Source organism: Gorilla gorilla, chromosome 4, assembly GCF_029281585.2.
Source record: "Gorilla gorilla gorilla isolate KB3781 chromosome 4, NHGRI_mGorGor1-v2.1_pri, whole genome shotgun sequence".
NCBI classification, from domain to species: Eukaryota; Metazoa; Chordata; class Mammalia; order Primates; family Hominidae; genus Gorilla; species Gorilla gorilla.
The window spans coordinates 184,774,793-184,797,141 of NC_073228.2; the positions used below are offsets into that span (position 1 = coordinate 184,774,793).

General features: G+C 52.3%; 1 protein-coding gene across 10 annotated transcripts; it reads right to left on the reverse strand.

Moving 5' to 3' along the window:
• Window positions 1–1,891: 1,891 nt before the first annotated feature.
• Window positions 1,892–22,349, reverse strand: MGAT1 (alpha-1,3-mannosyl-glycoprotein 2-beta-N-acetylglucosaminyltransferase). Of its 10 annotated transcripts, none has more exons than XM_055389080.2 (3): window positions 22,263–22,349; window positions 20,019–20,447; window positions 1,892–4,443 (listed from the first exon to the last, which is right to left on the reverse strand). In XM_055389080.2, the coding sequence occupies exon 3, from the start codon at window positions 4,315–4,317 to the stop codon at window positions 2,980–2,982; it is 1,338 nt and encodes a 445-aa protein (XP_055245055.2). In that variant the 5' UTR covers window positions 4,318–4,443; window positions 20,019–20,447; window positions 22,263–22,349; the 3' UTR covers window positions 1,892–2,979. The 10 variants fall into 10 exon arrangements, with proteins under 10 accessions (XP_055245055.2, XP_055245053.2, XP_018883308.2 ...); XM_055389078.2 differs by lacking the exon at window positions 22,263–22,349 and adding an exon at window positions 21,805–21,872; XM_019027763.4 differs by lacking the exon at window positions 22,263–22,349 and adding an exon at window positions 21,565–21,871.

The window sequence follows — 22,349 nt, forward strand, 5'->3', positions numbered from 1 at the left end:
ATGCAGCTGGGCAATGGCCTGGAAGAGGCCGTAAAGGCTGGAATGGAACAGTCCAGCCTCACACAGTGGCTAACAGCACAGAGTTCATTCCAATCCGGCTCTCCCTCAACCATCTGTGTGACCTTGGGCAACTTAACCTCTATGTGCCTGCTTCCTCACTGGTAAAACAGGAGCAAAACAGTACCCACCGCCTAGGCTTGCTCTGAGGATTAAGTAAGTTCGTGCTTATCCTGGAGCACTCAGAACAATGCACTTGGCTAGCTGCACGAAATGCTAAGCGCATGGAACGTGGCGGCCAAACTCCTCCTGGCTCCACTGGGAAGGGCACAATGCAGCTATCGCCAGGCCGATTCCACGTCTGAAATCACGGATAATGACCACCTCCCCTTATTTAACAAAAAAGTATGGCTAAATAATCCATCTAAGCAACAGGGGAAGGCAAAACCCGCTCCACACAAATCTCAAAGGTTAAAATAAAACCAATGTCTGACACTGGTTTCTGAGCCCAGATGGGAGGTTGGAGCTGCTCCCAAGGCCACGGCCCTTGACACAGCTCCCCAGACAACTGCCACCATCTGGTGTGGAGCTCCAAAGTAGTTTCTGCCAAGAAAGTTGCCTAGCCCAGGGTTTTTGGTTTGTTCTGTTTTGAGACGGAGTTTCGCTCTTACCGCCCAGGCTGGAGTGCAGTGGCACGATCTCAGGTCACTGCAACCACCCCGTCCCGGGTTCAAGCCGTTCTCCTGCCTCAGCCTCCCAAGTAGCTGGAATTACAGGCATGCGCCACCACACCCAGCTAACTTTTGTATTTTTAGTAGAGATGGGGTTCCACCATGTTAGCCAGGCTGGTCTCAAACTCCTGAAGTGATCCACCCGCCTCAGCCTCCCAAAGTACTGGGATTACAGGCGTGAGCCACCACGCCTGGACTAGCCCAGGGTTTTCAAACCCACTCATGAAATCAAGTTCGTGAGTCACAAAAAGCGTTTTGTTTTTCCGAGACAGAGTCTCGCTCTGTCGCCCAGGCTGGAGTGCAGTGGTATGATCTTGGATTACTGCAACCTCTGCCTCCTGGGTTCAAGTGATTCTCCAGCCTCAGCCTCCTGAGCAGCTGGGATTACAGGTGTGTGCCACCACGCCCAGCAAATTTTTGTATTTTAGTAGAGTATTTTTAGGTTTCACCATGTTGGCCAGGATGGTCCTGAACTCCTGACTTCGTGATCCGTCTGCCTTAGCCTCCCAAAGTGCTGGGATTACATGTGTAGGCCACTGCGCCCGGCCGCGTTTTGTTCTTTTAAATGAATTAGTGGAGAACAGAAACTCTCAGAATGTTGCATGTGATATGCAGAGGTAACAGTTTGTCTGTGTGTTCTGGGTATTAGCAGAACAGGCACTCTCACTGGGGTTGCGTCTGGGAGTCCAAGCGCCACTGTGAGGCCAACCCTGGTATCAGCTGTGTACCCTGAGGCTCCCCGGCACGTCATAAAGGGCACTCAGTAAGCACTGCCTGGGCCAGCAGAGGGCACCGGGCACAAAGCACCACTCAGGGACCACCCTGATCAGAGGACCTGGTTCTTCCCCAGACCAGGCCTGCCCAGCCAGCAGGAGGCAGAAGCAGGAGACACTCGCCAGCTTTCCTGCTGCGGCCTCCTGGCTCTACAGGACGATCAGCAGGAGCACGGTCCGGGGCTCCTCTCCACCTCGTGGCCTGGACTTCCTTTCCCACCTGGCCCCCATCCCCTGGGCTGTCCCTGGCTCTTCCCTCCCACTCATCTGCTTTCTTTCCTCAACTTTGCTTCCTCCCACCCGTCTAGCCCTCTCCTTAACTCTTCATTCTCCCTTTTCCTTTCTTTCCCTGCCTGCCACCTCCTTTTCCAGGACACACACACATAAATATTTTTCAGACAATTCAGCCTTTATTTTAGAAAATAATTCTGTAGCTTCCACTTTCTTTCATGAAACTGAGGTCAGGCAAGAAACAAAAATCCGCCAAGTCCTCTCCATCCTGCCATGGCGTCCTGGCCTGTGAGGACATGGGGCGCCTGGGAGCGGGCGGGGAGGCTGGGCAGCACTGGGCCAGAGGCGTCCTGGTCACTGCTCCACCTGGTCTACTGCTCCACCTCATGCTGAGAGGAGCCTGTGCGTCAAACCCCAGGGGAAAAAGGGACAGGCAGATCGAATTCTGTCTTCTACCAAGCCAGCAGGAGCCTCCTAGAGCAACAGGGAGGGCACTGATTTTCAGAAAGGAGGGGTCAGGGCATAGTCCCTCTCTGAGGTAAGGCAAGAGAGAGGTTGTCCCAGCACAAGGCCTTCCTCCCTGCACCTCTCTCCTGACAGCTGGGCATGGCCTGAGGAGAGGTCTTGCTTGCCCCCTTCAACTTTCCATCTCAGAACTATAAACTGCTAGGCTGCAAGGAGAGAAGGGCTAAGTGGGGGTCAGACAGGAGAGAAGGGCAGGAGGCAGTGGGCCCCGATGACCCACCAACTCCACCAGGCCCTGACAAGGAAGCCCCTTTGGTTAGCATCATTTTGGCCACAAATATGTCCCCTTCTCCCATAACCCAGTCCCCTCTGGGGGAAGGGGAGCAGGTATAGAAGGAGGGCTTGTGCCCTGGCTGGAAGAGCCAGGTCAGGGAGAAGGGGTCTGGTCAAGAGAGCGAACGTTGCCAAACTCTCTGCACATGCTCCAGGAGAAAGCTCAGGACGTGGACATTTCTGGCCCCAACAAGCCCAGTGCCCCCCTACCACACAGTGGTTTCCTGCTTAATACCCCGCAACATACCCTAGAATAGTTCCCCTGACTCCCTTGAGAACGGGAGAATAATCCTCTCGCTATCATCTGTGCACTTAAATGCCACTCGGAAAAATCAAAAAGATAAATGCACCTAAGAGGGAAACACAGGCAGGCCGATGCAGCCTGGGGACTGTGGTCCCACCTCAGCTCATGATGTGGCAAGGAGGGGCCCAGGAAGGACAGGCAGGTGCTAATTCCAGCTAGGATCATAGCCCTCCCACGTCGGTGGGGGCGCCAGGTGGACACGGCGGCCCCGGAACTGGAAGGTGACAATACCCCGGTAGCCAGCTCTCGGAACCCCCGACTTAAGGTCATCCATGACACCCAGAGCCTTGGCGAAGGCCTTGAAGCTGTCCCTGCCCGTATACTGCACCCGCACCTCCCCCAGCTCCTTCCGGTCATTGGTCCTCACTTTCTCCACCTGCAGCTGGGGAGCACCGTAGACGCGGGCGAGGAAATCTCGGTCATAGGCCTCCCGCTGCAGGTAGGACAGGTCCAGCCGGGTGAAGTGCACAAACTGCTGGTTCAGCTTGATAAACTTGAGGTGCTGGTCAAAGAACTGCCCGTGGCTCACACCCTTGCGGCCAAAGGTCATCGTTCTCGAGATCTCAGGGCGTATGCAGGCCCGCCCCTGCCGCTGCTCCGGCCGCCGCATCCAGTCGTCCCAGAAGGCCTTTGGCCACTTGGGCTCCAGCTCGGCCCAGAGCTCGGCCAGCAGCAGCCAGCCCAGGCCAGGGAAAAAGTCGGTGCGGTAGAGCAGCTCAGGCTTGCTGGCGTCCACCATCTGCTCCTTGCCGTTGTCATTCCAGGCCGAGACGCACCACAGGGAGGGGTCGGCCTTCAGCAGCGGATAGGTGGCCTGGAAGTACTCGAAGAAGTCCGGCGCCACCTCCAGGTCATCCTCCACCACCACGGCCGCGGGGAAGCGAAACTGCCGGAAGACCTGGCCCAGCGCCCAGCGGTAGTGGCGCGCGATCTTGTAGTAGCCCTGGAACTTGCGGTGGTCGGGCGGCACCGCGATGCTGCTCAGGTCGGGCTGCCGGATGTGCGTGACCGCGCTGCCGTAGGAGGCGATGGCCTGGGCCGTCTCCTCGTGCCCGCAGTCCTGGCTAACGATGATGGGGAAGAGCTCAGCCGAGGGCCGATAATGCAGCAGCTTGTCCAGGCAGCGCCGAACAGTGCTGCGGTCACAGGCGATGACCAGGATGGGAATCACCGCCGGCGCTGGGGTCACAGGCACACGCGGCTGGGCGGGAGGGGCCGCGGTGGGCACCCTCCCCCGCTGGTTCCACAGGGCATCCCCGATCTGCTGCAGCAGCCCCCGCTGCCGCTCCAGCTCCACCTCGGCGTCTTGGGCCAGGCGAATCACTTCCCGGGTGAGGCTGGCGGGGTCGTCATCGAGAGCGCTGACTGAGGGTGGCCTGCCAGGCGCTGGGCGCGTCCAGAAGAAGAGGAGCAGCAGGGCATTCCAGGCCACAAAGAGGATAGCGCCCCACAGCACAAGCCCTGCAGACTGCTTCTTCAGCATCCTGGCCCCCACCGGGGAGGGCAGGCCAGGGGACGGTTCAAGGCTGCCCTGGGCTTGCCCGGCTCCCTCGCCCGCAGTCCTAGGGATGCCTCCTCTGGACTATGGGATTAGGAGGCAGCCATGCACCTAAAGACAGGAGAGAGAAAGCAAACCGTCACACAAAGGCTCGTGGCTCCATGCCCCACAGGTAGAGGAAATGGGGGCAGGAAAAGGCCAAGAGTGAGGGTGGAGGAAGGCCAGGAGGTTGACTCCAGAGCTCTCTAGGGAGTCAACATATATCCTGACCCAGCAACATATTTTTGAGGGAGAGGCAGAGTGTGATGCTGGTGGAGGGAGAGAGAAAAAGAACCCCAACTCCCCTCTTTCTACCTGTCAGATTTCATTTCCCCTCCAGGTGGGAAGGAGGAGGGGAGGGGCAAGGAGTGACTGCATCTGCCTGCCATTCCTCTAACCTAACCGCCCCAAGATGACTGATTTTTAAAATCAAATGTCACACCTCAGGGCTACAGTTAACCCCTTACCAACAGGGAAGCACCAGAGGCACCCCACGAATGTCAGGAGCAAAACGAAGCTGCCCATCATCTCCAGGGTTATTTAACGTTTTGCTGGAGGAAGCAGCCAATGCAAATGAACCAAGAAAAAAAAATTCAAAGCAGAAGTGGAAAGGAAGCAAACTATTTCTATTATCTTTACTTGTGAGAATATGCCTGGAAAACTCAAAAAGAATCAATAATGAACTGAGCAAGGAAGTGGAATATAAAAATCAACATATACAAATGGATAGCCTTCATATCCACAAATAACTCATGAGAAGAAAACATGGATGAGAAAACCCTACTTACAAAAGCCAGAGAAATGAGAAAATATTTAGAAATAAACTTAAATAAACTTAAACATTCAAAACTTATGTGAACAAAACTATCACTCCTGAAAGACACAAAAGAACATCTGAATATCCCTTGTTCTTGGTCAGGACATTTCAGCATCATCAAAAATCCCAATAAAAATACCTTTTTATGGAGCTAGACGAACTGACAGTAAAGTTCACATGAAAAACTAGGAAAACAATAAAAATAAGCTGTGAGGAGGGACTCAGCGCTACCAGATACGAAAATACTGCATACTGGCCAGGTGCAGTAGCTCCTACCTGCAATCCCAGCACTTTGGGAGGCCAACACAGGAGGATCACTTGAGCCCAGGAGTTCAAGAATAGCCTGGGCAGCACAGGGAGACCCTGTCTCTACAAGAAATAATTAAAAAAAAAAAAAAAAGCTGGGCATGGTGGCACGCACCTGTGGTCCCAGCTACTCAGGAGGCTGAGATGGGATCACCTGAGTCTGGGAGGCTGAGGCTGTAGTGAGCTGTGATTGGATTGTGCCATTGCACTCCAGCCTGGGCAAGAGAGTGAGACTCTGTCTCAAAAAAAAATTTTTTTATTATATATATATATATATATATATATATATATATATATATATGGCATACTACAAAACCTCCATAATTACAACTGCGTGGTACTGGTACATAAATAAACAGACCATCCAGTGAAATAGAATTTAAGCTCCAGAAACAGACTCATTACACAAAGAAATCTAATACGTAATAAAGGTGCTACTTAAAATTCCCAAGGCAAAGATGGTCTTATTAATAGTGCTATAATAATTACGTAGCTATGCTATAGCTTGAATATGGTTTGTTCTCTGAAACACATGTTGGGATTTGATCCCCTGTGTGGTGGTGCCGGAGGTGGGGTCTAGTGGTAAGTGTTTGGATCACAAGGGGGGCAGGGGCAGATCCCTCCTAACGTCCTCTGGTGAGTGAGCTAGTTCCCCAGGGATAACAGGCTGTTATAACCAAGCCCAGTGTCTCCTGCATGCCCCACTTCCTTTCTACTTTCAGCCATGTCCCTACAAAAACCTACACAGGAGTGCTGATGGTAACTTTATTCATAATCACTCAAAACTGGAAATAACCCAAAGGCCCGTCAACAGGGAAATACAGATAAACAAATTGTGGTTTACTCATAGAATGGAATAATATTCAGCAATAAAACTGAATAAACCACTGACATACACAACACAATCTCCAAATAATTACACAATATGGGTGTTTTTGGGAAAAACACAAAAGAGCACATACACTGTGATTCCACTGACATAAAACTGCCGAAAACAGAAACTAATCTATATTACAGAAAGCAGATCAGTTGTTGCCTGGGGATGGAGGCAGAGAAGGGCAGTAGGGTAGTTACTACACAGGGGCATTAGGAAGCTTCTGGAAGGGTGGATATGTTTATTGTCTTGATTGTGGTGATATTTTACAGGTGTGTATATATATATATATATATATATATATATACACACACACACATATGTCAAAACTTATCAAATTGTACACTTTATATGCAGTTCATTGCACATATTGATATCAATTGTATGTCAATGAAACCTCAAAAAACTTTTTTTAAAAAGACGTTATTGGGTAAAATGACAAAGTTGGAATATGGACAGTAGGTTAAAGTATCAGTGATAACTGATTAATTCCAATTCTTAGGTAATACACACTGAAGTATTTACAAGTAGAGGACCAGGATAGATGCAACTTCTCAAATGGTTCAGAACAAAAACATACTCTGCATACACAGAGAGCAAATGGAGCAAAATATTAACAGGTGAATCTGAGTAAAGAGAGAGTGTACGAATATCCTTATACGATTTTTTATTCTTGCAATTTGTGTAAGTTTGAAGCTATTTCCACATGAAGTTTCTTTACAATGAAATATGTAGATATTGCCCATAGCTCTGAAGAGCTTCATCCATCAGTGTAATCCCAGCTGGCACATCAGCAAGGCAAATTGAGATGATCTGTCTGCCCTGAATTCCTCCGTCAGTCACTTGACGACATGTATCACACACCTGCTCTCTGCCAGGCTCTGGGAAGGAACCAGGACACAAACCAATGAGAAAAAGGCATGGTCCCACCAATCCTCCAAGCTCTACCAGACCACATTACTTGAAAGGATCTGAAACACTCCCCAATTCCCAGCCAGCTGCCATTCCAGACCATAACTCCTTGACTGTCCTGCCTCTGCTCTACCCTTCACACCCCAAAGCTTCAGGCGTGCACCCTCTTACACCAACAGCTCTGCCAGTTGCCCTCTGCCTCACAGCCTACTCTCTAATCCTGGCCAAAACCTTGGGCCTCAGATCTAATCTCTGAGGCTCTGGGCTCTCAAACCAGCAGATCTGGCATAAAAGGGCTGATCCTGAAGGGCCTCTAAAGAGATATGGATTCTGTCTCCCTCCTGGGGAGACTTCCCCAGCCCCTGCCAGCATTCACCACCAACCCCTTGTCTTCTTCCTAGAAACCAACCACCCCCACCACGCCAGGACATCAGTCTTCTCAGAAACCTCAAGTCTATTTCCATGTAACTGTGCAATTAAATTCTATTCTATCAGGGCTCAAATATTATATATCAGTTAGATACATGTCATCAAGTGACTGAGAAATTCAGGGCAAACATCGTTTCAGTTGGCCTTACTGCTGTGCCCAGCTGGGGCCATACAGATGGATGAAGCTACTCAGAGCTGTGGGCCATATCCCCATATTTGATTTTTAAGAAAGTTTATGTGGAAGAAAAGAGTGATGCACAGAAGAGTTTCAGTTTCTTTTTTTTCTTTTTTTTTTGAGACAGAGTCTCACTCTGTCTGTTGCCCAGGCTGGAGTACAGTGGCATGATCTCAGCTCACTGCAACCTCTGCCTCCCAGGCTCAAGCGACTCTCTTGCCTCAGCCTCCCAAGTATCTGGGATTACAGGCGCCTGCCACCACGCTCAACTAATTTTTGTATTTTTAATAGAGACAGGCTTTCACCATGTTGGCCAGGCTGGTGTCTAACTCCTGACCTCAAGTGATCCACCCTCCTCAGGCTCCCAAAGTGCTGGGATTACAGGTGTGAGCCACTGGGCCCAGAAGAGTTTCAGTTTCTTCTTCGCGTTCCCCTCAGGATGTTGTCCATGTTGGAACTTTCCCTCCAATCTAATGGCCAGGATTCCCTGTCTCCCAACTTCCCACCTCCTAAATGACTGTGCAAGAAAAAGACTTTATATAACAGGATGGGGATGGAGAAGAGGGACTGAACTCTATTCAATGAAGTGCTGCTCTGCATGGCTTAGAAGGGTGGGGCCCCACTGGGCTTGGTGGCTCAAGCCTGTAATCCCAGCGCTTTGGGATGCCAAGGCAGGCGGATCACCTGAGGTCAGGAGCCTGGCCAACATGGCGAAACCCCATCTCTACTAAAATAAAAATTCAAAAATTAGCCGGGTGTGGTGGTGCGTGCCTGTAATCCCAGCTACTCAGAAGGCTGAGACAGGAGAATCCCTTGAACCTGGGTGGCAGAGGTTGCAGTGAGCGGAGATGGCACCACTGCATTCCAGCCCGGATGACGAAGCAAGACTCCATCCCCCACCAAAAAAAAAAAAAAGGGGGGCCAGAGGGATAGCCCATCCCTGACTCATCAATGACCTGCAGGCCCTTATGGCAAAGCCTCCTGGGACCCTTGAGATGACTTCTGCACCCTTTAGATGCCTTTTTACTCTTCTCCAGACATCAGAATTTGGTGGCCCACACCCACTACCTGATGCTTAGGACCTCCTGCCCCACCCTTCTAAGCCATGCACAGCAAACCAGTCTTCTGACTGAGTTTTTACTTGGCAAGTCTGCACACACATGAGTAGCTGCAGAGCCCACAGGAAAAGCTGCCCCGGCCAAGCCCTGGCCTCCACCTTAATCCCTGGACCCTTGTTCTCCACCCCACAGCCCTGTGCTTCAAACTTGCTCCTGTTGCCATAAGAGTACATGACACTCCTAGTTCCAGCCCACCTGCTTCTTCACATAGGCTCAGCCTGGGCCCCAGTGCTATTTTCCTACTGTTTATCCACGTAGTTCCTGGGATAGGATCCTCAGCTCTGCCTGGAAGTTAGTGCTGTGTGCACACACATGAACCAGGAGCCATACACCCTCTCACAACTGGCTGTGCCCAAAAGGATGATCCAGCCCAGACCTTGGCCAGCAGCGGTGACCTGCTTCTCCAGGAAGCACTGCTCAGGCCACCATCAGGAGAGTGCAGCAGCAACAAAGGCAAGCCAGACAGCCCAGAGGCATCACCCTGTTTTGCCACATTTCTGAGACTCAAACTGGGTTGCTGTGAAGATCGGATGAGATGAGCCATGTTAGGTGTTTAGAACAGTGCCGGCATGACAATGTAAATATCGGCCGTTATTTCACTCCTTTCTCCCCATTTTCTTTGCTCCACTCTACCACACTCCCGTCTGGTACCCCAACAGCCAACCCTACCGTCGGGGTCTTTGCATGTGCCCATGTGCCAGCTCTGCTCTTCCCTATCTTCTTCACCTGGCACACTCTGATTCGTGTCTCTGCCAAGATGCCTTCCTTGACGCCTGGGACCATGTAAGGTCCACCTACCCTTCACCAACAGCAACAAGCGCAACCACTTGCTCAACTTCTCTCAGGCCCCCTCAGCTGCAAGCTACATGAAGACAGGGATTGGCTCCACCAGCACTGCCAAGCCGCTGTGCTAGGGCTCTCAACATTCAGCAGATGTGCCTGGGATCTAAAAACATCCACAGTTCCTCAACTGTAACTGCCAAATCCAAGAAGCACTAAAACACAGAAGTTTTCTAAACTCAATTGGCAGTAAAACCTCATCCAGCCTCATTTGGTAAAATCTGATCTGATCTAATATGGGGCTATTTATAGTCTTTTATCTCTCCTGCTGTGGCTATTCATACATTTTGCTACAGAAATAAACATGGTGGCTTATGCCATGCTGCTTCTGATCTTCCACTACAGAGTAAATTCACCAGATCATCTTTTCAAAATCCAAAAAATTCTCAATTCTGAAATACATCTAGGACCAAGAACTTCAAAACTATGAAAATGGAAGTACAAAGTTACTCACTGACTGCTAGCATCCCATGTCAAGCCCTCCAGCCCTTTAACCTGAACTCATTCCTTCGTAGGAAACACTGTTTTAAGTCTGGACTCTTGATGTAGTTTCCCAGCTGGTCCACCTGTCACTAATCTTGCTTCCCTCTCACAAACCTTCCCAACAGCAACACCGCATCCTTCCTGACAAGCACACCTGGTCACGACATTAACTTGCTTTAAAAACCATCAGAGGCTGCACTGCCCACAAACTCAAACTCAAACTCATTATGATGACATCCAAAGCCCTTCAGACAGACTGTCTGAGACATCCTTTTTCAACCCTACCTCCAATCACTAACCCCATGGACCCTGCACTCTGGCCTCAGCGGGCTGCTTTTTCCCCAGTAAGGCATATACCTGGACGCTGCTGTGTCTCTGCTCCAGCTGGTCCCTCATCCTGGAATTTGACCCACGGCGCCACCTGCCAGCCACCCACACATCCTTTCAGGCCACTTCAGGTGACTCCTTCTGTAACATCACAGACAGAGCCAGGCCTCCCTGTGACTACACTCCCACAGCACTCTCTCCACGCTGTAACAGAATCTGTGGCCACGCTTAGCTGACTCCCACCTTCCTCCTTAGGAAAAAAGACTCTATGACCTCTGTGCCCACCACAGTGCTTGGCACATGTATGAGGTTCAAGTGGCTGGATGGAAGACTGCTTGCACTATTACCAAAATCAGGGAGAAAGATGGCCAACGCAGCAGCAAGAGAGTGAAGTGTGACATTTTCCAGAGATGACCGCACATATCCCATTCCATATGCTCTTCTTACAAGTGATAAAGACACTCCTGCCTCCAGAGCTGAGGGTCTATGTTCCCTCCCTTTGGTTCTGGGAAGAGACGCTATGTGACTTGTGAGACTAACTCATACAAGGCAGTAGCTTCCACCTGGTCCTCTTAAGATGCTGACTCCTAGGACCCTGCTACATGGATGGACAGGACCCCCATAGGTATTCCAACTGACCACCCCAGCTAAAGTCCCAGCTGACAGCCAGCATCAACCGCTAGACACAGGAGACAGCCCTCCAGATTATCCCAGCCCCAGCTGACTGCAACGGCGTGAAAGACCACAAGCAAGAACCACATAGCTGAGATGTTAATAAAATGATTCTGTTGTTGTAAGCCACTAAGTTCTGGGGTGACTCATTATGCAGCCATCAGTACCTGAAGCAATGAGAGAAACAGACTCTAGATAATCCTGACAAGCAGGGCAAGTGCCCTCCCTGCCCTCTGCGCTCAGCTCCAAGTCCAAACACTGAGGCCCTGTCTCCACTCATGTCTCCTTCCTTAGTAGGTATCTACTCCTGCATAATAAATTACCTCGATATTTAGTGGCTTAAAACAATAGTTATCACTTACTCCTCACAGTTTCTATTGGTCAGAAATGTGGACAGTGCAGCACAGAGGAGATGACGTGTCTCTGCTCCACCATGCCTGAGGCCTTGCTGAAAGACTCAAAAGCTGAGGGCCAGATGCCCCTAGAGGCTCTCACATTCTCTCACATGTCTGTAGGATGATGTTGGCAGCAGCTGAGACCTTATCAGCAGGAGTGCTCACTAGAACCCCTCTATGTGGCCTGGAAATGTCCTGGAAGTGGTGGCTGCATTCCAAAGGTGAGTGTTCCAAGAAAGCGGGCAAGCCAGGTGAAGGTGTATCCTGTTCCTGATTCAGCCTTGGATCAGGTCTGTCTTACTCACTGGTCAAGGGAACCACAAGTCCCTATCGACATGCAAGGGGAGAGAATCATAAACCCCACCACTAGGTGGGAAGTGGACAATGTCAAACTATAACTACATGTGGAAGGGGATACTTACGGGTGAGGCCCTTGAGGGAAAATACAATCTGCTACACCTTCCTTTCTAAATAGAACAACTGCTCTTAATCCTGACCTGAGTTCCTAATGATGTCATTTATGAGACTGGCATGCAAGGCACAGACTCAAAACTGGCTTTGATTTTCTAGAGTTTTCACAACTCCTTTAGGGAGGTGACACAGCCAATCCACACCACTGGGTACAAAGACATCTGCACCATGGTGGGAGATGAGAAGTGAGTCTTTTCAGTACAAAACCCTTCAGCTAAAACCCAGGTGGCTCTGGGTAGGTGCTACCTGCCCCTATGGGGCTCACTCAGTTTCTGAAGCATTTGAAGAACTGCCTAGGAGCTGTGAGATCCTTTCTAACACTCTGATACCATGGTATCCTCCAGCCTATTTCCTTTATCTGGCAAAAAATGTTTCTTAAACAGCAAGTGAACACCAGATAGTCAACTTCCAATCATGAGCAATAAGCGAGAAGTTATATTTAGCTGTAAAATTAAGTACAGAAGTGGAGAAATGGTAACAGATTTTCCCTTCTATCTCTGCTTTGCTTAATGTTAAAAAGCACTACGTAAAAATTCCAGAAAATATAGACATGTCACAGGTAATGGAACTCTAACTGAACTGCTTTCATGTTCGTTCTTAGACCTTGGCTGGACTCCTGTATCACGTACCAGGCCCATAATTTCAGGACGGAAAAAAAAGAAAGGTAGTCAGAGAAGATACACTAAATAATTCAAGAGTTGAGAGAATAAGAGCTAGGAGGGAAGGGATGCAGGTTATTCATCCTGGAAAAGAAGAGCTAAATACAAGTGCCACAAAAGGCATGAGGCCTGGGATTCAGGCGATCCAGCCAGCAAGCCAGGCAACTTTGGACAAGCCACTTGACCCACTTGTACCTTAGTTCACCTATAAGGTGACAGGGTTGATTTGGTTCATCACAAGGTCCCAGTGCCTGGATACTGACGACAGTGACAATTTCCCTACTGCCCCAAACAGTAATGAGTTTCCCTTGTTAACACAGGCCACTGAGGTCAGGCATACTGCAGTGCTTCTAACAGTGAGAATGAGACACAGAAGCAGGGATATGGGTGAGCTCAAGGGTCCCCAGAATTGGGAAGGACCAGGACGCAGTGATTCCTGATGGAAGGCAGATCCTGGATGATGTGAGCACGTAACAGCAAAGGCTACGTGGCCTGAAAAAATACTGTAAATGACTGAAAACAAAGCTGGGCAATATCTCAGCCAGTGATGCTCTAAAACAAAACGGTAGACCCACTACAGCAGCAAGGGTTAACCAAAGTGAAGCTTCGGCCTTGAGGGAGACGGAGCCGGCCAGCCACGGTCCCTCTGCTTCAGAGTTTATCAGACGCGGGCACTGCACGTCCCGGGGCTCTCTACTCCACACACGTTAGCAAACAGGTAGGAAGAAAAGTTTTCTTGCCAATTTATTATATATATATATTTCAACACTGAATCAACATTTCCTTTCTGCTGAAGAAAATCAACCTCTATTAACTTGGGGAAACGATGCTGGAGTGAGGTTAGCGGGGAAAGGCCACTCCCCAATCCCGCTCCGAAAACCCTCTCGGGCAATCCCACCCCCTCCCTGCCCCGCACGCACGGACGCCCGGGGCCGAGTTTCACAACATCCTCCCCAGTCCGCGGAGCCCGCCCTTCCTCTAACAGCTGGAGGCCCGGGATTCCGAAAGCAGAAGGCGGAGTTCCAACCTCTCGGCTCGGGAAGGGACTAACGCGCAGCTGGCACCGGGTCGGACCGGGCCGCTCCCCAGCCAAGCCCCCTCTCGCTAGCACTCATGGGCACCGGGGCTTTCGGGCGACCCGACGTCCCTTGGGCTCCCTCTCGGCGCCCGCGAGGCCTCCCCCGGTCTGACCTCCGTCCCAGGACACCTACTCACCAGGTCCTCCCGACGTCCTGACCCCGAACTTGGCCTGCTCCGGGGCGCAGGGAGCGAGCCCGGTGCCCAGGCGCGTCCCGGGCGCTGCCGCGGCCGCTTCGCCTTTCGACTCGCCAGCCCTTTCTGCGGCGCGCCGGGGCCGGACGGCCGGGCGGGCAACGTGGCCCTTCCCCGGCAGGCGGGGCGGGGCGGACTGAGGGGCGGGACCGACCGAGGGGCAGGACCGACCGCCCCACCGCGCCCCGCCCCCCGGCCGGCGTCCGCCAGGCCCCCTCCTTCTGGCCCGCCTCCTTTCCCCGCCGCTTCTCGGTCAACCCAGGACCCAAGTTTTCCCAGGACCCCAACTTCGGGAGTCGGCTTTCCGGCTCCCTGGAGCAACCCTGAGGGTGGACGCCCGACCCCACCCCTGCCCTCGGCCCTCCAGCGCAGCTGCCCAGCCTGCAGCCGGGCCTGAGGCGGGCCCGCAGTCCAGAAAAGGCGTTCACCAAACCCTAGGCCAAGGGCTGGGAGCCAGTCCCCACACCCCAACCCAGGGGAGGCTGAAGAGCCCGGGTGGGAGCCCCAGGGGCGCGTGGGGCAGGGACAGAACAGGAACCTGGGTGCCCGACGCGGGGCCGGGGGGAAACACCTGTGCCAAAGCAAGCCAGGGCCAGCTGTGGCTTCTTCCCTTTTGTTTTTCCTTGGTGGGTGGGGAATGAGAGCGTCAGTTCTGAGTAAAGAAAGCGAAGAGAGACCTACCAGCAGGGGAGGCCCACCAGCCCTAGGCGGGAAGGACTCGGTCACAAGCTTTGGCGGAAGCACCATGGAAAAGCCTAGAACGGGTCTGCGCCTGGCTGCTGTTTTAAAGGGGAGGAAGGTGCGGACCTGAAGAGAAGGTGGAGGTGGACCCAGGCCCACCGAGGGGAGGGAGGGACAGCTCTTCCATAGCAAATACCTGTCGCTGAGCCAGGAGCAAAGTCTGGCCGGGAGGAGGAGAGACGCAGAAGACCAGGGGCTCCAGCGCACAGAGCCAGTTTCGCCAGCGATCAGGTCCGAGGCCTGGATTCCACGAGGCCGGTGCAAGCCAGGAACCAGCCCCACTCCCTCCCCCAGCTCCCTCCGGCCTGGCCCTCTGCAGAAGCCTGATGCCCACCCAGCTGTCTCACCATGGGACCCCAGGCGGTGAGGGTGGGTAGCCGAGGACTACTGGCTGCTGGGTAGCTGACTTCCCCAAGAAGGGCTGCTGCCATGTGATCAGGACCCACGCCCCTGACATCAACCCCTCCCCCGTGTTCCAGAGCACGGAGCAGCCCGGAACTCTGCGGCCTGTGGTTACTGACTGACTGCTCACTAACTTGTTTCTACATGAAACCACGAATCATGCAGGGTTCTAGAGAAACAAAGGGCCACGCGCACCCTGCAGGCCCCTGCGTGGAGGCGAGGACCTAAATCAAAACTGCTAAGGGGTCACCAGGCATGGTGAGGGGCCTCAGGAGCCAAACCCTCCCTCGGCCTCTCCTTCAAGCCTCAGCAGCTCTGCGGAGTGAGCGTTATCATTCCCATTCTACAGACAACTAGTTTGAGGCTCAGGGTAAGTGCCAACGTGCTGGAAGCCACAAGACCTGGTGGGGAGCATAGCCAGGTTTTAGACCGGGCACTCCTGTGCGCCCCCCCAACACCCCCGCACACATCCTCCAGCGCCAGTGCTTTGAGAGGGCTCTGTCTCCTCTCAGGCGCTGCCGTGAAGCCTCCGCTTAAGTGGCCAGAGCCCAGACCTGGAGGCGGAGTGGGAGAAGGGCAGGCCCACCGAGGCCGCCGTGTGCAGTGTGCGATGTGCGGGAAGCCCGTGGCTTCCACTTTAGCTGACTGCAAGCACTGTGGCAGGAGCCTTGAACCCAGGCGGATATGCCAGTCAGAGGCCAGTGTCTGTCACCTCTGCCCTATGTTTGCCTAATGGAGGAGTCAGGGGCCTGGGGGCTCTGCACACTCACACTAGGTGTCGAGGCGTAAAGGAAAAAACAACTGTGTTTCCTAAAAGTGAAAAGGCTGGGAAACACTGGTTTGTAGATCCAAGACATGAGGAGCCAAAATCACCTTCCAGGAGAAAGGACAGACATCAGGGGGTGCTGAAAGGTGGGGGAAGATCAGATTCCCACCACTGACCCTGATACTTCTCCATCTAAGGCAAATGAAGGGGAAACAGGATGGTGGCTGTTCGTGCACTGTAACGCACACCCCATCTCTACCACCCTTGGTTTAAATCCCAAGGCTCACAGGAAGATCCAAAAGGAGAAATTCCCGGACTGCAAGAGACCATCCCAAAAAGAAAGGGCCTGGTTAGGGAATCAGAATGGGCTTCATGGAGGCAAAAGCAAGCACTTGGTCTGAGAGGCAAGAAACCAGGGTAAATGAGTGCCAAACTGACCTGGGGAAAAGAGGCTCTGAGCTCTTGATAGAGGTTACATGGGGAGCAGTGACTGGGGTAAGAAGGATAGAAACAAGGGGCCAGGATTCTGGGGGTGGGCCTGGGATTGGATTATGTGCAAAAGGAAAAAACAGGAGGATAAACAGTCACAAGATTAGACCAGAATTAGGAGGAACAATACTCTCCCCTGCCCACTCCACCACCAACAAAAGAGAACTGAAAAGATGAAAAGGAAGTGAAAACTGTTCCAGGAAACTGCCCTCCCATAAACCATGCCCAAGATCCCTGACATTTTTTACAATTTGGAAAGAATTCATGCCCTTAAATTAAAACATATGTTGGCTTGAAAACATCAGTAAAAGTAAAAGCAGGCCGGGCGCGGTGGCTCACGCCTGTAATCCCAGCACTTTAGGAGGCCAAGGCAGGCGGATCACAAGGTCAGGAGTTCGAGACCAGCCTGGCCAACATAGTGAAACATCGTCTCTACTAAAAATACAAAAATTAGCCAAGTGTGGTGGCATGCACCTGTAGTCCCAGCTACTCGGGAGGCTGAGGCAGGAGAATTGCTTGAACCTGGGAAGCGGAGGTTGCAGTGAGCAGAGACCATGCCATTGCACTCCAGCCTGGGTGACAGAGTGAGATTCCATCTCAAAAAAAAAAAGTAAAAGCAAATTTTTTAAATCAGTGTTTTGTTTCCCTTCTCCCTGCCTCCTAATATCTCTGCTTGCCCCTCTCCCTCACCCCACAATGGAGACCCAGAAATTCATCTCATCCAGGTCAAAGAGGAAAGATTAACATAATAATCACTAAACAATGTCTGTGAAATGTAACTTTTGGTTAGCCACCTACAATTCTTTTTGGAATAAAGAAGGATATAAATAATTGAGTTAAAACACGCACACGGCCGGGCACCGTGGCTCATGCCTATAATCCCAGCACTTTGGGAAGCTAAGGCAGACAGATCACAAGGTCAGGAGATTGAGACCATCCTGGCCAACATGGTGAAACCTCATCTCTACTAAAATACAAAAAATTAGCCGGGCGTGGTGGCGTGTGCCTGTAGTCCCAGCTACTTGGGAGGCTGAGGCAGGGGAATAGCTTGAACCCAGGAGGTGGAGGTTTCAGTGAGCCGAGATCGCACCACTGCACTCCAGCCTGGCGACAGAGCAAGACTCTGTCTCAAAAAAAAAAAAAAAAATGCACACACAGTCTGGTTAAGTCTATCACTGCTCCTGGCTAAATAGCCTGACACCTGCTGAGTGCTATGCCTTGGCATCCTGGTGCCCATGTGAAAAAGCCAATGGTTGTCTTGAAAGGACTGTCTCATGGAAGGGTCAGGTGCAGGGCAGGAGGGTGGGAAGGTCAGGGAGAGGAATGCTTGCTCACTCTAAGGAGGAAACGTTCTACCAGAGAGGCTGTCTGGCAGGGCACAGAGCTTCTCTCCCTGGAGGTTTGCAGCAGAACCCAGATGGCCTCGTCAGGTCAGATGCTGTGGAAACAGCACAGCACTGGGAGGAGATTTCAGTGCCTACCGCTCTACCCTTAGGCAAACCCTTCCCACTCAGGGCTTCCGTAGCTTCCCCTCAAACTAGGAAAAGAATCCCTGCTCTGTTCTCCTCACAACAAAGTGGTGAGGGAAAACAGACAAAACAGATTGAGTGGATCACGTGATAGAAGCATTACGCAAATACGCAACTCCCTGGTACCTGGGATCCCAGAGATGGCTGAGGAGGCACCGTGGCATCACGCGTCCCCGAGGGATCACTGTGACCCCTGTGTCTAAGCAAAGACGGGCAACAGAAATTTGCTGGGTGAAGCTGGGGAAGGTGGTACACCCATCTTGAGACCCACACCTTATAAAGGAGCAGCCTGGCCTCAAAGGGGCTGCCCCAGGCACCAGACCAGGGGAGAAAGTACAGCTCGGGAGCAGCAGCTCCACCCAGGCCACTGCCCACCTCTCAGGCCGCTGGAGGGAGTGAGGAAAACTCCTGTGGCAAAAAAGGAAAGACTGGGGAAGGGGATGGAAGAAAAAAATTTAACATGGAAAGTAAGGCATAAGTACAGGATTTTCAGTTTACAGATGACCTCACTGTCACCCATCCTCAAGGAACATGTGAGGCCTAGGTGTCACTGAGCTAGGGAGAGGCAGAGACATGCCAGAAGCCAGGCCTCCTGCCCTTTGCCCAGGCCACCATACCCTACTGTCTCTCAAAATTCCCAACACTGTGCTCTACCCCTCCTTTCTGCTGTGTGTTGTCCCTGGGAAAAGCAGGCATCTTGGCACAGGTAAACTGGAATTGAAGGAGAGAGCAGACAGGAAGTGAGAAGATAAAGACAAACAAGGCTGCTTTTATAGGGAATACAGCCTGAGAAAATACAAAGGGCGAAGAGATGTCTGGAAAAAAACGTCATCTTAAAGAGCTGGAGAGATAACTAGCATATGGCACAGGAAGGTAAAGACCACCACTCACTCCAAGAAAAGTGCCTAGCCAGACACCTGCCCTCAAGGCTTAAGCATCCCTCCACCCCCTCTTTAATCAGCTACCTCAAAGGGGCACACTGAAATTGGACTGGAGAGCCATAAGGGCCAAAGCAGTATCTGCAAGACTCCTTCAATCCAAGTTCTCCTTGGATCTGTTCACCTGTTCTACAACTTGATGATCCCAAGTACTGTTTACCAACACAATGATGAAACACACTCAGGGGCAGGCTTTTCACTAAGGACATCTTCTTAGGCTGTTGCCAGCACACTATTTCAAGAAGAAAACAGAACTCCTGACTCAGAGTTGTTTCTGTGCTTTTAAGGCACGTAGAGCAACATCGATGTTATTGTTTCCTGTGTACACGGCCCTGGATACTTTTCAAAATCCTTGTTTCATTTGCTCCTCGTAACAACTTGTAAGGGACCTGGAAAGTCAGTTTTCCCCCATTTTGTAGGTGAAGAGAACATGGCCTGTGTAGGGTTGTACACTGACTCAAAAAGTCAAAGCTAGAACACAAGTACTCCTTCCTGACCCCCAAACCTGTGTTCTGTTCCTCTGCTCTTTTCCCGAGCTTTCATGGGCTAAGCTCCCCTTATAGAATTAGGAAGGGAGACAACTTAGGAGGTTATCTAGACCATTCCCGCCTTCTCCCCCCACCAGCAGTCCTTTTCAGTTAGCTCCCCAAAACAGAGCAGCTGCCTCTGCCTAGGTAATCCATTCCAGTCTTAACCCAGACTGCCTTGGAATCCTATTATCTCAGTGTTGGAAGGGCCTTTAAAGGTAATCTAATCCAACCTCCCTTCAGAAGCCTCAATTATTATCATGTTCTCCTTGGCCTAACCTCACAACTGCCATTGCTCACAATCCCTTACAAGGCACTCATCCAGCTTGGGTAAGGGGAGGTTGGGAACAAGTCTATACCCGGACAGAGTAATGGAGAGGTGTAACTTCCAGTGTACCCATCTGGATAAGATTTCCTGAATAGTAGCCTCCGCGAACTCGCCAGCTCAACACCTTCTGCACAGGCACAGCAAGACATTAAATGGGAAATGAGACAGGAGCCTTACCTTTCTTCTCTTGTCTCAGTTGCTCTCCAGGAGATCATCAAATCCCCATTCAGCACTCCATTTTCAAAACTGAGAATCCCAAATCAGATCCACCAAAGTGCAGCTTCTCTCTTCTTATCCAGGTCCAAAGTCCATGGCTGAGCTGACCCTGACGGGGAGGAGTCTGGGGGGGAAGGGGTGTGTCCAGGCCCCTCCCCCCCCACTGCAGACTTCAGTGCCCCTCTCAGGGGTCCGTTACCTCCCTTCATTCAGCTGCCTTATTAAGCTCAGAGTCTGGTGATGGACAGATCCCAGATACTATCCCATCTCTTGCTCAGGCAGGGGAAGTTATCCACTGTGAGAACTGGCCCATCTGTCTTGTGCTGGGGCTCATGAGAAGAAACAGGCCTTAGAAGCGGCATGGCCCAGGAGGCAGATTTCTGTGTTAACCTGCAGAACATGTAAACATTATAACACTCTCTAATCTAGATACCCAAATAGAGTCCTAAAACCTTCTAATTTCCACTACCCACCTAAGAGTCCATACTAGGCTCTATCATCAAAACACCTTCGTTAAACACTCCGCAAGGTTATACAAAGCACCTACTTAACTCACGTATCACACGCCAGAACACAGTCACCTCATCAATAGTGTTAATATATATAAACACATATAATATAAACATATTATATATATGTACAAACATACATGATTCAGGATAAAAGATGGATCGTACCCATTCTCACCACAGAAAAGTAACCGGAGACTGTCTTCTAAGAAATCGAGAAAAGAACGCCCTTTCTCCTGCCCTCCTGTCTAAAGCGCAACATAATAATCCAATCTCCCAAGCTTCTTAGGGTGCTGAGTGTTTTAATCCACCAGCCCTCTTCAACTAGTTAATAAATCCTTTCCAGACCGAGATGCTGGCATCTTCCACTTGCATTCTTTGCTCCTTTAACTAAGCTCCCCCTCTGCTTGCAAAACTGTGCCAGAGATATAATTCCCAACCTCTGTTAAAGTCCTTCCCGGGGCTACTCCCGAGAACACTCTCCTGGAATGTTTAAGGCCCAAGTCCTGCTTGCAGCAGCCCCACAGTGTTCCCATTTCTCAGCCCGAAAACCCACCCCTGTTGCCCCCTCCCCTCCAAGTTTATTCGTAAACACACACACATCCATTCTCTCTCTCTCTCTCAACACACATCCATCCACACACACTCTCCTTTCCTTCCTGTAGGGGCGTGGCGTCCACATGACCTCCACCCCCTCCAAGAATTTAACTCCTCCCACCCTTCTCCCCGGAACCCCGTGCCCCGTGTTCACAAGACAAGAGGGTGACACTGCGACCCTTCCTGGACTCCGACCCCCACCCGTCCGCCCTGCGGACGAGCCTCGCTCTAACTGCGCCGGGTCGTTACCTGGTTCCCGCCCGCCCCGTCTCGGCTAGGAGCCGCGGCCCGCCCCGGGTCGCAATCCAGGCCCCAGGCCCGATCCCCAGCGCCGGCCCAGGCCCCACCCCCTCGACCCCCCGCGGCCCGGCCCTCCCCTCGCACTCCTTCCCCCCTCCCACCATCCACCGCAGCCATTTCCGCCCGTCCTCCGGAAGTGGGCCCCGGCAACGCGGCCTCCCACATCCTGCCCGTTTTTCTACCCCACGTCCCCAGCCCGTCACCACCGCCACCACGGGAGCGAGGGAGGTGGGTCTGCAGGGCCTGAGATTGTTCTACAGCCACTGTTCACAGGGCTGAAGAACAGGTGTGGGCAGAACCAGGTTGTGAGAAGGAAGCCGGGCGCAGAGTAGCGGCCGTACAGGAGGGGGAGGGGCAGAAGAGACTGGCCAGCAGCGGAAGCGCGCGGCAGGTGGAGCCGCGCGGGAAGAAGCACGCATGCGTCGCGGGGGGGTTGGCCCTTGGGGTGCTGGGCGGAGCTTGGGAGGGGCGAGGACGCTGAGGTAGGGGGCGGAACCTGTGCGGTGCAGCCCTGCCCTCTCCCTCCGCCCAAAGGTCGCCCAGCGACTGCCTGCTTGACCTGGCTTCTCAAAAAGGGTGGCACCCCCCGCCCCCCACGCTGGTCGCGGGTCCTGGCGAGAAGCCTTTCGGAAAGCACCGGGGCCTGTGTGTTCCCGCTTCCTCGGACGCGAGCTCTGTGTAGCAATAGTGGAGGAAGGTTTTGTTTCGTTCATCGCTGCTGCTTCTCGCTGCCTCTCTGGACGAGGCAGGGCCCTTGCAGGGTGCGCCCGCGCTGCCCTCTGACAGGTGCTGTTGGTACCTGCGGCCGGGCCCGCCGTCGCCCGCGCGGGAACGGCCTGCCCGAGGCTGTCGGGGGGAGGGCTGCCTGGCCGGCGCGGCCCTTCCC

What these genes read in the sequence shown, in the direction of transcription:
- MGAT1 (XM_055389080.2), bottom strand. Translation starts at nt 4,317, where the DNA reads ATGCTGAAGAAGCAGTCTGCAGGGCTTGTGCTGTGGGGCGCTATCCTC.